At 33.0% G+C, this 18335-nt stretch overlaps 1 protein-coding gene and 1 pseudogene across 1 annotated transcript in view; both read right to left on the bottom strand.

The window, feature by feature from the left end:
- The window catches only part of PKHD1L1 (PKHD1 like 1), a 149408-nt gene that overhangs the window by 93412 nt on the left and 37661 nt on the right, over positions 1–18335 (bottom strand). The window contains exons 13-23 of the mRNA XM_069465599.1: positions 17302–17570; positions 15913–16004; positions 12915–13074; positions 12470–12605; positions 11504–11647; positions 9861–10018; positions 8500–8613; positions 6862–7011; positions 5557–5681; positions 2998–3161; positions 1610–1782 (exon numbers count right to left, since the gene is read on the bottom strand). Coding sequence (XP_069321700.1) covers positions 1610–1782; positions 2998–3161; positions 5557–5681; positions 6862–7011; positions 8500–8613; positions 9861–10018; positions 11504–11647; positions 12470–12605; positions 12915–13074; positions 15913–16004; positions 17302–17570 — 1685 coding nt within the window. The remainder of the gene's footprint in view (positions 1–1609; positions 1783–2997; positions 3162–5556; positions 5682–6861; positions 7012–8499; positions 8614–9860; positions 10019–11503; positions 11648–12469; positions 12606–12914; positions 13075–15912; positions 16005–17301; positions 17571–18335) is intronic.
- On the bottom strand, positions 836–899 carry LOC138382096 (U6 spliceosomal RNA; annotated as a pseudogene).

Genomic DNA, 18335 nt, shown 5'->3' on the forward strand with positions numbered 1-18335 from the left:
AACTACACACACATACACACATGCAAATGACTGCATGTCAAACTGGTAAAATCTGAATAAAGTTAGTGGATTTTATCAATGTCAATTTCCTGGTTATGATATTATGCTATAATATACAAGAAGTCACCACTGGGGGAAAATGGGTGAAGGATATAGGAATATCTCTGTATTATTTCTTACAACTGCATGTGAATCTACAATTATCTCAAAGTTAGTTTTTAAAACAATGCATTGACATGTATACGCACATTATTGCCTGTATCTTTCATTTGAATTTTTTAAAAGGTTACAAAAATATAAGTTCCCTATTCTCCAATTTAACCTTGAATAAGCAATTAAAGATACAAGCTAAAATTACTAATTATTAGTTTAGTGATGAATCTTGAAAAACGGGAGACTGTTGACATCAATCCTTTGAGAAACAAAAGCTCTGAGTTAATTATTACATTTTGTGATAGAGCTAAAAGAGTAGAAAACATTTACAGGGTATTTATCTAAGACTAAAACATTGGGCCAGGATATAGCAGTATTTTTTTTAATATTTGTAGTTTTTCAGGTGTTTTGTTTCTGTTTTTTTTTTTTTGACAGAGTCTCACTCTGCTGCTTGGGCTAGAGTACAGTGGCTTCATCATAGCTCACTGCAACCTCAAACTCTTGGGCTCAAGTGATCCTCCTGCCTCAGCCTCCTGAGTAGCTGGGACTACAGGTGTCTACTATCACGTCCACCAAATTTTGAAAAATTTTTTGAAGAGACAGGGGTATCACTATGTTGTTCAGGCTGGTTCTGAACCCCTGGATTCCAGTGATCCTCCCATCTCAGCCTCCCAAAGCGCTGAGGGGACATGCTAATCTTCTCTGTATTGTTCCAATTTTAGTATATGTGCTGCTGAAACGAGCATATGGGCCAGTATTTTAATCATAAAAAATTATTTAGTTAGCAAAAACTTCTCTGTGAGACACTAATTACAATGGTTAATTATTAATCTTTAATATTCAATTTATTATACTTGTTTTTGATTTGTGGCAGGAAATTATATTAACTCATTGAATATTTTCATAAAAAATTAAATTTAAAAGTGTTCATTATATTTGTAATATTTAATACTAATCTTATTATAAATGTATAAAAAATTGTTCAGATCCTTTTGGAATTACAAAAAAACACCTGTTTCTGCCTTGTATAAATTTTGATACAAGCAAAAATGAATAGTGTTTATAACAGAAAGAATTTTAAAACATAATGCAGCATCTCAACTGTTCTTTCAGTAATTGCTGTTCAAAAATCTTTATTGGAGGAGCACACAACTTTTTCTTTAAAGCCAACAAAGAAAACTCGACTTAAATCTGACTAACTTTAATTTTTAAGGGTATTCTCACTTTATTTTCCCCCATAGATATATTTCTTGAAGAATTTTTTAATGCTTAAAGTCAATTTTCATGCTCAATTGCAACAAGCCTCTAAATCTTCATGTATTCTTAGAATAAGTTTCTTGTCCTATTAAAAGATTCAATCTGTATAGTAGCTACTTTAAAAAATTTAAAAGAAAATTTAGCACATCAAAACTAATGCTCATTAAGTTGAAAATAAACTTGCAAAATCTAGGCTTACCTGCCCAAAGCTCACAGCAATCATGGGTATATTATAACTACAATTATATGAAGTCATGGTAACAGAATATTGGTTTGTCATAGTTGATCCATTTGTTTTGGTCTGATTCACCTGAAAGTGCTTTAAAAATATTCCTTTATTTGCTAATGCAGGCAGTCTTCTCTTTGGCATTTCTAAAGAATATAAACAAAGTAAATGGGAGATAAAATTGTAATAGCTTCTGCTGCTAAAAATAAAATCGTCAAATAATATCAACATGTCATGGAATAAAGGGTTCAAATTCAAATTTTAGAAAGAGACCTTAAGTAGTTTGTGAAGCTAGATTAATTTTCACTTCTAGATTATAAAGATTATAAAGCTTTAATGTCTTTTGACATGTGAGCCCATCAAATAGAACCAAATATTTAAAAGTCACCAAACCCTGGGTCCCATCCAGCAGCCTTCTGTGGGTCAGTGGGCTTTGTTCTGTTCTTGGTTCCCGAATGTGGTGCTCTGTAGGATGTGTACTTCATGAGGGCAGGACAAGGATAGTCATGTTCACTGTTCTTTCCTTAGTACTTGACATAGTGCCTAACACATAGTAGGTGCTAAATGAATATTGTTTAATGAACTACAACATTTATCTCAGCAAAATCAATCGTCTTATATATGCGTTCCTCCAATCACAATGGAAGTATGGGGATAGCAGATTCAAAAGGAGTAACTATAAAGCTATAATAGTACTTTTTTATCACTTGACTCATTGTCTTGTACTTCAAAACAGTTCCAAAGGGAAGGATTCCAACATTCCTCTCAAAAATGGGAAAAGTCACTTTTTAAGGTGACTGTCTATGGTAGGTTGATTTTTTAAAAGACTGTAGAGTTTAATTTTATTATATTATTATCACATCTCAAATATGTATGTCTATTAACATGACTGAAAAAACAATGCTAAGGCTATCAAAAATAAAGTTTTAATTTGCAGTATTAATAATTGTCACTCTTAAGTCCACCTTAAGTTTCAGGTCCATCTTACAAGAGAGATGTCAATGTCAATAGTTGCATTTTAGGAATAGATATCCCTCTTAGTAATTGGTTTCTCAAAGATAAAACCAGGCAAAATAAAAATGTTTGCCACAGTTTATTTCTCCACGAAAAAAAAATCCAGGATTATAAAGCTCATTCTTGCTATAATGAGAAAGTTTACATTAAGGATGAATTTATCCTCAGAATAATTACCTTGCCATATTCATTAAAATAAAGTTAAATCATAATATTATTAATAGGAAACAATGACTAAATATAGATTAATTTTTCTATCTATACTGTAGAATATAAAAATGATTTCCATGGTAAGATTTTATTACAGATAATTTAGATTATAGTAGATATAAAATGATACAACATACCATCCGATGTTGAGATTGTAGATGTCTGTCCAATGTATACTATATCCACATAGAAGGACTGTGATTCTGATGCTTTCTGTAGACTAATTCTTTGAAGAGAAAAATTTGTCCCGGTGTATTTGGTTTCTATGAGATCCAGAAGATCTATGCAAGTATAGGTCCAGCTGGAATATGGTTGTTATACAGATCAGTTATAATGTTTACTGTAAACAAATGTACTATAAAAAGCATTAAAAATTTAAAGTTACAAGGATTTTTTCTCCTGCAAGCATAATTTATTAGCACAGAAAAGCAGCCATAACAAGGCGCCGCAGGCAGAAACTTGCATTGGCAGTAAGAGATTTAATGCTGCACACATATATAGCTTTTCTTCTATTTGTAGCCTTGGCAGTAGCCATAGCAATGTAAAATAACATTCTGTAATAACAGGTAAGGAAACTAAGGGGTACGCACATTGGTGTAGAGCACATTAGCAAGAACAAGACACAAGAATAGAACCAACTATTTTAGTAAAAAATGCCATGGACAGAACAGTAAATTCAGTCCAATGCTAAGAAGCAAAACTGGAACTTGATATTATTTCCAGAAGAGCTCACTAGAGTAGCATTGCCCATTATTCTAAATGCCAAAAAGATGCTAAGTTATTTATAGATATAAATGGTTGCATAGTACCTTTGAAATATATAACTTGGATTCAGACTTTCCATTAAATATTAACTGCATTGGAATCTCACAAATTACAATTAAGGATTTCAGCTGTGACAGTTTGTAACAAAGAGGTAAATACTGCCATCCAAGTAATTAAATATAGTTTAACAATAATCTTTACATCAGCTACCACTATAGTTATTAACTGACTAGTTTGGGCACCTTCTAGTCTCATTTTCTTCCTGGTTCATAAACGTATCATGGGATCCAGCTCTAGCTCATCCAAGCTTAGACGGCACATATCAGTTTTAGACAATTGTATAGGGAACTATATTATGTTAAAGTATCCTTTAAATTAAAAAAGCACTTAGGGCCTCTAAGTAGAATTTCACTACTAATTATATTTATGCTGAACAGGACCCTTGTAAGAAAAAAGGAGATGACAAGTGACATCAAAACTTACCTAAACTGCACAATGTGCCTTTGTGACTAGATAATTCCATTTTTCAAAAGAAAAGCAGCCTACATTTTAGATTTTGAAACATGATTTACAACTATAAATATCACTGTTTTGGGGAAGGTTATAGAACAATCCTTAAGAAAAAATGGCACTTTTAAAATTAACACTGTACTGAAAAAAACTAACACTAACATGTCTATGTGATCTAAGTGGACTGTCTGACCTACATAAAAGCAGATCTAGAAATACCTGCTAGAAGCAAAAGCATTTACTTTGTCTTGACTGGTAATGGTTTTAACGAGAGAACCCTATTGTTTTTAAAAATCATGCTATTCTTGTTTAAAGGTCTTGTAACATTTAGGATAAAGAAAATCCATCAGCTCCATTAAATGTAGTGTATGTTGAAATTACTTCACAGCAGATAAATTATAGGCTAAGAGGAGAGACCTATTTGATGACATGGTAAGTGATGGCTTGACTAACATGGAAGAGCTGGGATCTGCAAAATGTTCCAAAATCGTGTATCAGTGGAGGAGTGAAATATACAAGGATGGTGGGCATCAAAACTAAAGTTTTGATTTCACTGTTCAATTTGAACATGCAGCATTGTTGTAGCAAAGGTACCTTCAGATGTCCCTTCAGGAAGAACTTCTGCTTCATAATGATCCACCATAAGACTACTCATGATTTGAAGTCAACTCGGCATGAAGCATTGGTATATAATCATTCTTTTTATAGACTTTTCATGCTCCTTGCCAGCTAACAGGAGTAGGGCTGCCTTGACCCCTGGCATTGCATCTGCCCGTGTGACTGCCAACAGAGGGTAGTCATGGCTCTTCTGAGTCAATAATTACTCTGTGAAATTGCAGAATTGTCCCCATTGATTTCATTCATTCCAGGAGCTAACTCTATGAGTTACATTTTATATATTGGATTAAACTGTATAGTGGCCTCAAAGGCATATATTTATGCATTGGGGTAATCAACAATTTTTTCAATACAAATATCTCTCTTGACACCAATAAATGAAAATATATTCTGTGTTCATGGATTGAAAGAATTAATAATGTTAAAATATTCGTATTACCCAAAGCAAACAAACTACAGCTTCAATACAATCTCTATCAAAATACTAATGAAATTCTTCACAGAAATATAAAAACAATCTTAAAATCCACATGGAAATGCAGAAGACCCCAGATAGCAAAAGCAATCTGGAGCACAAAGAACAAAGCTGGAGGCATCACACTACCTTACTTCACAATATACTACAAGGCTATAGTAACCAAAACAATATAAAAACAGACACATAGACCAATGGAAAAGGGCAATGATGTGCCCTCATCTATCCCCCCAAAACAAAAAACAACTCCAAGAAATAGATTTGTTTTATCTTTACAGTTTATATACTATAGTATAACTTAAGTTTTCAAATTTATGGTGTAACTTACTTGTTTCCATGAGCAAAGTTATATGTAAATCGTTTATCAGTGCTCCTAGTAATCTTGCCATTGTCTTGGTACTTGAATTGTATACCAATATAATTTGTCATGAATCCTTTGTATGCTAAACATAACTACATAAAAATATGAAAAAAAATCAGTAACAATATCTTATCATTAAATTGTTTTGTAACAATTCAAATTAATTCAATCCAATTCAATAAATATTTATTGAGCTTTTTTCATATAAAATGTACCAGATCACAGAGAAAGGAATGATTAATTTCAGCCAGTTAGCTGCAGAAGAATAGAGGAAGATTTTATAGAAGAGAAAGTGAAGTGATGTTACAACTAGTAGTTAATTCTTTTCTTTTCTTTTTTCTTTTTTTATTTCAGTAGATTACGGGGATACAAAGGTTTAGCTTACATATATTGCCTTTGCCCCACCTGAGTCAGAGTTTCAAGCATGTCCATCCCCTAGACAGTGAGCACCGCATCCAGCACCCATGACGTGTGAAGATACCCATCCCCTCATCCCCCCTCCCACCTGCCCGACACCCAATGAATTAATTAATTCTTTATTATTTTCTTAGATATAATCTCCTTTAAAAATGGAAACAATTCACTCCCTGTGGAGATAAGTTGTATACTAACTCTAACTAAAATTTAAAAGTCCATTCTGTGTAGGGAAAGAAGAGAAGTAAACATTCAGGCAGATTAATTGGGATGTGAATGCAGTTGAGCATTTAGAAATAGAGATGAAGGTCACTGAAAATAGCAATTAAATGCCAATTTTAATGGTCCACACCTCCTTAACCATGCCAAATATATTAAGAACTCAAACTTTAGAACATGTGCTACAAGTTGAGAATTTTAAAACCAGAGAAATGGTGAATCTAGCTGGTCTTACATACCCGCACTAAAACTGCCATCTCCTCCTCCTAATTTTGTTTTACTTTTCTCATATCACTCTATGATGGCTATCCATTTTTGTTTCTTTTTAATTAATAAAGAAAAATGGAGATGCTTATACATTTTTAGTTATTTTGGTATTTAAACTTGTGTGTAAATAATTTTTTTCTGAGATTATGAGATAAACAGAATGCATGATACATGGTGCTATATTTATATTTTTTATTTCTTTTTTTTGTTTGTTTTTTGAGAATCACAAGCAGTCAGAAAGTAAACTGCAACGCCTGTCCAACATGACATGATTTCACATGGCAAGTGCTTTTCCTTGTCTTAAAATTTCATGAAATTTTATTACTAAGGTATTTTCCAGATTCAATTAGCATATCATTTTGTTGAGTTTACCTGATTATAAGGAAATAATAAAATGTCTCCATATGGCAGTCTGTTTGGCTTAACATCTGCTGAATCAAAAAGAACAGCTGGGTTTTTCAGGGAATAACGACCACAGTAAGCATCAGTTTCAGCTGTCTTCTGCCCTCTATTAATATGCTCCTAGAGAAACAATAATATTTCAAATGAAAACATGATTTTATGTCCTGCTTTTTCGCCAACATCTCCACCCAAGTCATTCAATGTCCAGCGCAGATCCCATTGTTTTCCAAACTACTTTAACTTAAAATATTTTCTCCTTCCTCTGAAATGCTAAAGCTCTCATTCAGATTTACAATATGATTATTTAATAATCCCTTATACATGTAATTGACTATTAATATTTCCAAAGTCTTATGTTTCTCCTTACATTATAAACGCCTTAAGGATATTTATTCATTCCTTCCCTAAATGTTCATTCTGTGTTTACCACATACCGGGTTTTTGTGTGTTTGTTTTTTGTTTAATCTTTAGGATTCAAGTGGTGAAAAACGCTATCCATGTACACAGGGGCCCAGCTGCGACAAAGAAACCGATAATAACACTAAGGCTGAAGGGAGGCATCTAACTCACTTAAAAGCATCAAGAAAGGTAGCTCAGAGGAAGTGACGAAGGTCTTTGAAGTCTTTCAAGATAAACAGGAGTTATTCAAATGGAAAAAAAGGGTTCAGAGAAAGGATGAAACGTGCAAAAAAGCAAAGGAGTGAGACAGCCTGGCACTGGGAAAGGCAAATAGCAAGGTTAAGTGGAGCTTAGAAATGCATGTTGGGTGATGATGAGAGATAAGTAGGAAAGGAGTAGGATGTAAATTACTTGTGCAATCCTCATGGCTGCTACTACCCGGTTCGGAACAGGAGAAGCCAGATACACATACATTTATTAAATTAAGTTGGAAAGATGGCCCATTAAATGGAAAGATTTTTTTTCTCACTAATAAATCTGCTCATGTAAAGTATCATGAGATATATTTTTACAGATTTATATTTATTTTTAGGTCATTGACCTAAACTAACTATATATTGACCTAACCGGACTATATACTTCTTAGTCTTACAATATTCACTTGAAAATGGTAAATATCTGGCTTCCTCAAGTCTTCAAAATGAGAATTAGAAAGTGTGTATTTAATTTTTTCCTTTATTGTGTATCAAAGAAAAATCTTTATATCTCATTAAGAAAGAAATAATGACTAGGCATCACTAATTGACCACAGGGTGATCTCAAAAAGCAAGGGAAGCAATTTACTGTATAATGCTTCTCTACAAATTGTATTCTCTGAAGCCAATGAGGAAAAATATACTCTGCATCCATGTGAAGAAAACAAACAAAACAAACAAAACACCCTGTAGATCTTACATTTGCCCATCTTTCCTACTTTCTATTAACCAAGAAAATTCATGTGTGGTGGAAATATTGCTTTCACAAATGAATCTTTTTATAATACAAGAAGATATTAGAACAGGCCTTACCAATAAACATAAAACAAAATTATTTTTGCAATATGACTTTAAGTGATAAAATAATGCTAGTTCAAAAAAGAAATCATAAATTTCCCAATATTTATATGAATTCTTATTTGGTCAGTTTCACAATTCATTGAATACTCCATACCAGGTTAAAATCGGTTTCATAGTCTCTGAAGTATTTCACAACAAATCCTTCTTCAAAATTTGCAATTTGTGGTGGACATTTAGTGCTAACCATTTCTTCCACTGCTACCTGAAACTAAATTCACAAATGAACTTTAGTAACTTTTTTTTCATAAAGAGTTAGAACAGTAGTAATTCTATTACTAATTCTATTAGTTAGTTTGAATAGGACATTTTCATAATTCCCATATTTTATCCATAATCATGAGATCATTTCCTAAATAATTTTAAATTAACATGTGATAAATTTTAGTGTAAAATGAGCTTTCAAGAGGTTTATTTTAGAACAGCAGTATTTATATACAATTGGCTAGACATATTTGCTCAGTAGTTTTTTAAGAAGAGGAATGAAGCAAATCTAAATTAATTAGTAACAAATTAAACAGATTCCAAATAGGTAATTTTTTCAACTAACTCAAAATTAACTGGGTAAAAAATATACTCTTCAATATATTCTGTTTTTCAAAAGAAAAGATGCATAGGTTGTAAACCTGTATTTATGATTATTCCAAAAATAATAAATAATTCTGGATTATGCAGAAATTGGTAGACATTCATGAGTCTTGTATAACTTATCTATTTCTCTGGCAAAGCACAGAAATAATTGTTTAGAATTAAGGGCTTGAGACAATGTGAAATCTTTAATCATCAAATAAATATTAACTTAAACTCATTGTACAGGTAGTTGTCAAAATTCAGTAACTCACAATTCTTTCTTTGTGAACAGCTGCCCCATACGGAGCTACATTAGGTCTCATTGGCACAGATCTAAGAATTCCCCTTTCCTTCTCTGTCTTTATAATATTTCCTCCCTTCTCTCCTCACAATGGGTTGGCTCCAGCTCAACCATGTCAACCAGGAGAATGTATTGCTACTCTCTCAAGTGTTCTTTATAAAAGATGGACACATACATGGCTTTCTGTTTAATAAAATAATAAGATTTAAACTTACCAATACTTTATGGCTAAGCTTTTACTTACAAGTCTCTCAAGACATTTCTGGCTTTTACATAATGATGAATTGGATTCTGAATGAGAACAATGTTAGGGCGGGTAGAGGGACACAAAGCTGCTGCGAGCAGAGCAAGGCTTAAGGGCTTTAAAATGTCTTGTCTAGAAAAAGGGGAGACTGTGCTAGACTGTCTCTGAGTCCTCTTTCAGACAAAAATGTCATGGTATATGAGTTGTGGTAAGTTGGTGAGGTGCTAAAAGATTTATAGTGATTTTTGGAAGTAATGTCTTTTTCCATCTGTCTACAAATGGCTGGTGAATGCTGTGACAGGAGGCAGGGAAAACGCATGGCAGGATCATCCCTAGAGCATACTTCAACTTCTGATGACTGTGGGGTAAGAGGCTTAGAAGCAATCCCATCCCAACTCAATGTGAATGTCTCCAAGCTGGGTTTTCCTTTGGTTTGTTCTGTAATATCCAGTGTGACATTATTCCCTTCAAATACTTCATAACCAAGCAGATCAAAGTCTCCTGCAATGAAGGACCAAACAGAATTCTTAAAAATTAACTAGTAAAATACCAGTATAACAGACACATAAGTTTAACCAAATTGGTTTTATGTGGAGTTCCATTATCACAAAAGAAGGATGAATGGGGAAGATACAGATCCTTAAATTCGAGCAGATTTAAACTCGACATGGCAGAAAGAGCAAAACAGACAAAGTGTTATCTGTTTAAGGTGCTGTTTCTATGGCTTAAAAGTATTATAAGATAAACAGATGGGTATATTGGGACCATGAGTTAAAGATCAATGGACAGTAGGATATTTCAAAAATTCTTTTAGTTTTGTGCCAACACCATTATTTTAATGCAAATGGCTCTATGTTGTTATTTTCTTCAGACATGAATAGGGCACAAAGTTGAATTTCTGGAAACATCCCCTAGCCTGTGAGGCTTGTTCAAACAATGTCACTTTGGGAGAAATAAGACCATGCCCTCAGATGTCTGTCTTCTTTGGAAGGATGCTTTACTAGTGGAATTCTCTTGGCCTTTTCTGTTGGGTAAAGTCTTAGAATTTGACCAGTTATGACTTATGTACCATATTTCTCTGCTATAGCCTTAAAATTTCTCTCTGATCTATAAATAGATTAACAAAGATAACCATATCTTCATTTAGGTAGTGTTTTGCCAATCTAATTTTGGAAAAATGTTTAGAACTAAATTCATGATAAAAAATTCTTTATCTTCCATTCAGCAATAAAATTAATGATTTCATAAAATGAGATATAAACATGGAAGTAACATTATACTTACATGAATTGGAAAATAATGATTGTTCAAAGAAAAGGAAGTGTGTGCGCGTGCACACACACACACACACACACACATATTCAGGGACCTACTTCATAGGCCATATATACCAAACAGCTAAATTGGTTGCTAAATTGACTTGAAGGCAGAATGTCCATCCCAATATTTCTAAGTGTTTTGTAAAAAGCCTTAATAGGAGGTTAATAGCTAATACTTGAAAAAAATATGAGAATATCAAATAAGTTTGCCTTAAACACAGGTAAATTTTTTTTTTAACTGCAGGACTCCTCAGGGAATTTTAATACCCTAATGAGGTCTGTCAATCTTCAAGGAAGAACCATGGTATGTAGCGTTTCCCATGTGAATTTGACAGTGTCTCCTGGACAATATTGATTTACTTAAATTTTATTTTCAGAATTAATATTTTCACTAATTTATAAAGTAAGCTACTGCATTGACAGTACATTTGTAATGCATATAATACATTTCTCATGCACTGGAATTGTACATTCTTTGAAATACAACTAAAATTTAATTATCATAGAAAAAAATAGTCATTTAATTTCTATTTCTCCTGACATTAATCAAGGCTATGAATCCAATTCTTTTCCTCTGTCATTTTATGGAACTTTTACCTTTTACAGTGGAATTGCACAGGATACAAATTTGTTTCCTAGAGAGGAGCAAAATGAAACACATGCTTACCCCTAGTTGATACAAAGGTTATCGTGTAGATATAGCTCTGGGGATTCCGTGTTCTTGTTACTTGAACTGTATCTGGTTTTATAGACCAAAGGTCATTTAAGGCTGATTGGAGTAGGAAGTCAGAAGCATCAGCAGGCAGCAAGACTTTTGGATGAATTTAAAAAAAGAAAAAACAAAAACAAAAAAGTTGAAATCTTTCTGGACTACCACAGCCAACACCGATGGTTTGTATTTAAATTTCTTAAGCACCCATACTTTGTACTAAGTTATCACTTAGAGAAATTATGTTCTGAAATGGATTCAAGATCAATAACATTGACTATTTAATTGATTTGTGATCTCCTTAAGGACAGGGCTCAAATTTTATTAATATTCCCATAGTATCAAGCATTGTATTTGACAAAAAGTAAGCATGTATCAATATTTACTGATTAAAACAATTAACAGAAATAGCAAAAATTATTTCTCAGAATTTATTATAAAATTTAGAAATGCAATGTTGTTTATTAACTGATAAATTAGATCATAGATCTATCACTTAATTTGAGAAATTGAAAGACACACTTAACTTCTCTGCAATGATGAATTTAATTCCTGTTTTCTTAACTTACACCTGTAAGTCACTGGTGTAAGTTAAATGCACAATCTTTATATGTATTCAAATATATATTTACATTTACATATACATGTATTTGTATTTGTAAATGCATTTACATTTACATATTCACTTATCATTACTCTTATAATAGAAAATAATGAATGGTATGTGCCAGAAATTTCTTTGTATTGATGCCATTTTCTATGCCAGTCTGAAGGCTTTTCTTCATAATATATTTTTCTGCTTTTTTGTCTACCATATTATTAAAACTATGTTTTCCAGGCAGTAGAATTTGGCTAGAACAAATACTGCATGACTACATCGATACATGAAGAGAAATAATATCTCCCTTATTATTTATAACTTACCAGTTTTTTCCATGTTATAGATTAATCTATATCGATAAAGTGAACATGAATTAGCTTCCACACATGGGCTGGTTACCTTGATCTTCTGAACTTCATTAATTGCATTAGCTGTTTCCCAGTTTTCCAATGTTATAACCTATTTTCCAATTTAAAAAGTCTTTAATATATGAAAAATACATTTCAAAGCCCTAATAATTCAGCTATTCAATGCCTCTTTATCACTCTATGATAATGATAAAATGATATTTTAATGTATTTAAAAATTTATCTCATCAAGTAATAGCCTTTTTGGTTTATAATACAGATTCTCAAAGCCACAATTCAATAATAGTCCATAACCCCTTTCTCCCCAAACTGTATCTTACCTAGTAAAATTCATAACCAAATAGAGCTCCTATCTTTGGACATTTCCTTTCTATAAAGTGGATCTACTATCATAGCAAACCTGTACTTCTTGGATGATTGTTGACTGGGATTTGATAACTTGTTCTTCATTGACAGCATCTCCTGTTTGTTGTTCAGTGTAAACATTTCTATACTGGTACAGTCCAACATCAACAAAAGCACTCAGTCTGTACTCTTGAAGCAAGATTTCAATATAATACCTGGAAAATAGAGTAACTAATGAATGTAACTTTTTTTCCACAACACTTGTCATGAAATTTTTCAATGAATAAAATATCAACATTATTTAAAAAGCCTGCCTGTTAAATGATTTATATTGTAGTGTCTCTCATTTATAATATTAAAATATTAAAAGTTTCACATCAGTTTGCTAAAATAAAATGAATTATGGAATATATTTGTTTTAGTAGAGAGTTGTTCTCATTCATGACCTTGTCTAACCATATTCAGGATAAGGTATTCACTGACCAGCTGTTACAGGTGAGTGCAATACTATTGCTTCCCCACCTAAATCTCTAGCAATGTCACCATCACTCCCATCTTTGGAGAGGCCAGCTAGAAGTTTCTCTAAATTGTCTCACATTGTACAATAGATATTCTTGTATATGGAGAATAAGTATCCACAGTTCATGGGCGACTATGAATGATGGAAATTTATCATCTCTCTATGTCTAGGATGGTGGGCTTTGCATAGTCCCCCCATAGAACTGATATTGGAAGATAATATGAGCCCCTTGGCTGCCCTAAGAACCTGTTCGCCAGCTCTGATGAATTGAGGTGGTCAATACTAATTAAGGAGCAGAACTCAAAGAAGAACCATTAAATTTTACATCTTTACTTGTAACTTAAAAATATTAATTAGGTACCATCTATGTGCTAGACACTAAGCACTTCACAGACATCATTATATTTGATTTTCATAAAAGCCCCAGAAAATAGATACTATTATTCCCTTTCTCCATATGAATAGCAAATACTAAGAGAACTTTAAGAATTTAAAGATTTTTTAAAAATTAGTAACTAAGGTTAAGATTCAAAGGAGAATAAGGTGAACAAAAAGACATGCACTCAATGAAACTATACTATTTGAGTAGAATGAACTGGCAATATGAACTCTTAATACATTTGGAACAGCTTTAAGAATCACTGTGCAATAAACTACCTAGAATGGCCTCAGTTTAAGAATTTACAGCCATCATTGTAAGTACAGTGTGTAAATTTCAAGTTGATTTTGCAGGAGTGCAGATACCAGGCAGCAGATGTATTAGCAGTTGCTTTTATTCAAGCTCTGTGTGCCTGCCAAGCAGATAGACTAAACTCATTTTCAAAGACCAAGCCAAAGTCTGAAGATGTACTGACACTTAATTGCAGCAGGGATTAATCAGGCACTCCACTTTTCCTGAATGGTCCAGTAGCAGTCATGGTTAAAAAAGAAAATGTTTCATTATATCAAGAGAGAAAAGTGGAAGGAGGAGGAAAAAAATAAATAAAATGCCTTTCCCATGTCACTGTTACTAAGACTTTAGTAAGAATAGTGAGTGTGATTGCTCCCAGGTTCCATTGATTCCAACTCTCTCTGTTCAATTCCACCAGATCTTCATGGCGTTGCCTATGACCATGATCACATTAATATCTGGAAGGTTGATGTAGTAGGTTAAAAAAAAAAAAAAAAAAAGAGAAAACTCCTCCCATCAAGAAGTGAAGTCTGTTCACCCCTGAATGTAGGCTTGGCCATTTGCTTTGTGTAATGGGATATCAGCAAATGTGACACTAGCAGAGTATGGAAAAGTGTGTGTGCATTGGGAATTCCCCTCTTTACTGCTGGGAACACACCCACCAATGTGGCAAGCCTGGGCTAGCCTCCTGGAAGATGAGGGACCATGTGAAATGGGATGCTCCAGATATCTAAGTCCCAGCCATGCCAGCTGAGGCTGTAGGTATGTAAGACCACGCTACAGCCTGAGCAAGAGCGAGATCCTGTCTCTACTAAAAATAGAAAGAAATTATCTGGCCAACTAAAAATATATATATAGAAAAAATTAGCTGGGCATGGTGGCCCGTGCCTGTAGTCCCAGCTACTGGGAAGGCTGAGGCAGTAGGATCGCTTAAGCCCAAGAGTTTGAAGTTGCTGTGAGCTAGGCTAATGCCACAGCACTCACTCTAGCCTGGGTAACAGAGGGAGACTCTGTCTCAAAAAAAAAAAAAAAAAAAAAATACCACGCTAGACCATCAATCTCCAACTAAACTAGCCAGGACAAAAGAACTGCCCAGCCTACCATAAAACTATGTGAAATAATAGACATTTGTTGTTTGAAGCTACTAAAGTCTGGAGTGGTTTGTTATGCAGTAAAACCTAACAGTTACAAACGATAAATGGAGTATGATCTCAATGCCTCATTAGATATTCTCCATGTAACTCCATTTCTCCATGTTCTCCATTTTGAATGTATCATGTTTTCTAAGAATCTTGAATGGCTTTTTGAATGGGATTATCTGCTATTTGTATGATACCCTCATATGCTTTCTGGATTTGAACTTTCAACACTAAATGATGTGCTCCTTAAGGGGAGGGACTGTATTTTAATATCCTTTGTATTAAATTTCCAATACCTGGCCCAGGGCCTGCAATAAATCAGTAAATAATAAATATATATTAACAGTGGTACCAATCCTTGTGATTTTGTGATTTTTCTCTGGTACTATTCAAGAGCTCAGCTGTAGCAACAGAGAAATTAGATAGGTGGATTGACTGAAAAGTTCTCCTGAAGAACTAAAACCAGGATTAAGTAAATTTCACAAAATTATAACTTCTGCAACAGAATTAATTTAGATTTCAAATTCCCTGGTTGGCTGAATGCCAGCATTCTTCAAAATATAGACAAAAAATTTAATAAAATTATGGAGAATGACCAATTATAAATTAAGCCAACAAACTAATATCACTTCTACCAATAAAAATGAATTGAAACTATTTTTAAATATAGACTTACAGGTTTTAAATACCACACAATAATTTAAGACAAGGGAAAAAAACTCACTCTTTTCCTTTCTGAAGATGAATGCCATCCGATCTTTGTGTTGGACTAGAAAAATAACTGTTGGCATTGGCAGAATGATATGCAATCCTCACCTAATCTCAGAAAGACAGATGTGGGATTTATTAATAAATGTTTTCAAAGTTTATTTATTTATCACTTATTACATCAGTCTTAGAAATTTCATGAATAGGAAAGTATGAAACTACTTCATATTGTTCTTTTAAGATCTGTTATCCATGATGAAATGAAATTTTTAAAAATTATCAGAGCTCACTTTATTCCTTCCACCCATAACTAACATCAACATCACTATAACCAAGTATGCTATAAATATACAGATCATAGCATTTCCATTATTAGAACTGCAATGGAAAATAAAAAGATACATACTGGCAGGCAGTTTGTTATTGTTAAATAAAATAGCCTTTGGCTCTGCAGAGAACTTTGAGGGATTTAATCCAACTTAGGTCTTTAGAAGTAGCCCCAAAATATGCCAAAGATTGCTAAATGGTTCTGTATGCTAGAGTGAGAGGACTTGGGGCTTCCGATTAGGAATGACTATACCATCTTTGGAGTCAGCATGCTGGCAAGCTATGATAAAAATTAGAATTTGTAAGTTACAGGTAGCAATTAAACTTGTGCAATAAGTTTGGGAAGAAATATTACCATATAAATTGAGTCATAAAATGCTATTTTGATTTGATCTATTAGTTTCACATTTGTGAAATTGTCCTAACGAAATAATCCAAAATATGGAAAAATCTAATGAACACAGATGCTCAATAGAGTATTATTTGTGGTCATAAAAAATCAGAAGTAAGTTAAAACCTTATCAGTAGGAATCTAGTTACCTAAGCTTAGTAAAACCACATGATAACATACTATTAAAATTTGTATTAAAATTTATGAATATATAAATTATTTAATAACAGTATTTTATACTGATATGTGACAAAAGATGAATATGAAATTGAATGCTTGATTCTATTTATGTAATAACCAAAATAGAGATATATGGAAATTTTGACTTTTATCTCATGACCAAATAAATGTAGAATAGTGAAATATTTTCATTCTTTTTCAAATTTCCTATGTTGTGATTATAATTCTTTCATAATAAAAAACTTCAATTTTAAAGGAAATATACGTGTTTTTCCCTTCACAGAAAACAGTTAGATATGGAAAATAATTTTTTTGTATGCTATGGGTTTTCTAAGACTACTTTATAGTATGCATCACATGTTAAACTAGCCAAGAACCAAACCAGATGAAATCATTTCTCATACATTTTTAATATATTTATTGGTTTTGATTTAGAATAAGTGAGATAAATATAAAGATCACCAAATTGTTTTTAAAATATCAAATATTATTCTGCAGCTTCCCTACCTTATTTTCTGGAAGTCCAGTCTGGCTGAAATAAAGAGCATAACGGTCATCACCTTTGATGTAGAATATATAAACATCAGATTCTGGAACCACCAAAAAGCCACTGAAGCGTGCGACAAATGTGTCTTGTTCCATGGGCCAACTATAGGAAGCAGAATCTACCCAACTGGCACCCATGTACCCTGGTGTTTTTTCATTGTATTCAAGTATTTCTTCAAGATGCACTGGCCGGCTATTATTCCATACCTCAAGCTTCAAGCCTCTCCCACCTAAAACGTAATAAAATAAAAGAAGCCTTTCATCAGAATCATGATGTGATGTCTCAATGGCATTCTATTTGCATGGTGGTTTTAGATGCTCTATTTGAATTCACATTTTTAGATGATGTGTGCAGACAAAATAATTACACATTCTCCTACGTGTACCTATACCCAGAGGACAGTCTACAACTTCTGTATTATTACCTAACTTCTCTGAGCCTCAGTTTCCACATATGTAAACTGGGAGTAGTAATGCTATTTGCATAGTTGCTATTGTACCTATACTTGCCAGTGTAAATTCTATGATTGAGTTTTTTCCTAATCAGAAAAGAGCTATCTTTTTTTTCTTTTTATTCCTTAAAATGCAACAACAACTGGACTCATGTCTTCCTCCAGCAGCCTTAAGCTTGTCTGGATTTGTAAAATAATAAGCTACTCCTTTTCAGCTAAGTTTGGTTGGAGAAGAGCTTGAGCACGTCAACCTTTTACAAAAGCAGTGTTTTCTGATATATACAATTTTCTTTAGAGTCATCAATTATAAATATCAAAGTTGTTTTCTTAAATTGGACATTTTTTCTCATATCTTTCAAAACAAAAGCATTCAGGAGGTTGGTAAACAGAATTTATTTGGCTTCAAATATCACCTAATGACAAAATTATTAGCATAAACAGATTTGACTGTGTGCACAGGATATGAGATACACATCACACTCAAACACACGTGCAGCATTTCAGTGGTATTAGTGTAGATATGAAGACTATCAGCTGCAATTT

The sequence above is a fragment of the Eulemur rufifrons genome, chromosome 3 (genome assembly GCF_041146395.1).
Source record: "Eulemur rufifrons isolate Redbay chromosome 3, OSU_ERuf_1, whole genome shotgun sequence".
Lineage (NCBI taxonomy): Eukaryota > Metazoa > Chordata > Mammalia > Primates > Lemuridae > Eulemur > Eulemur rufifrons.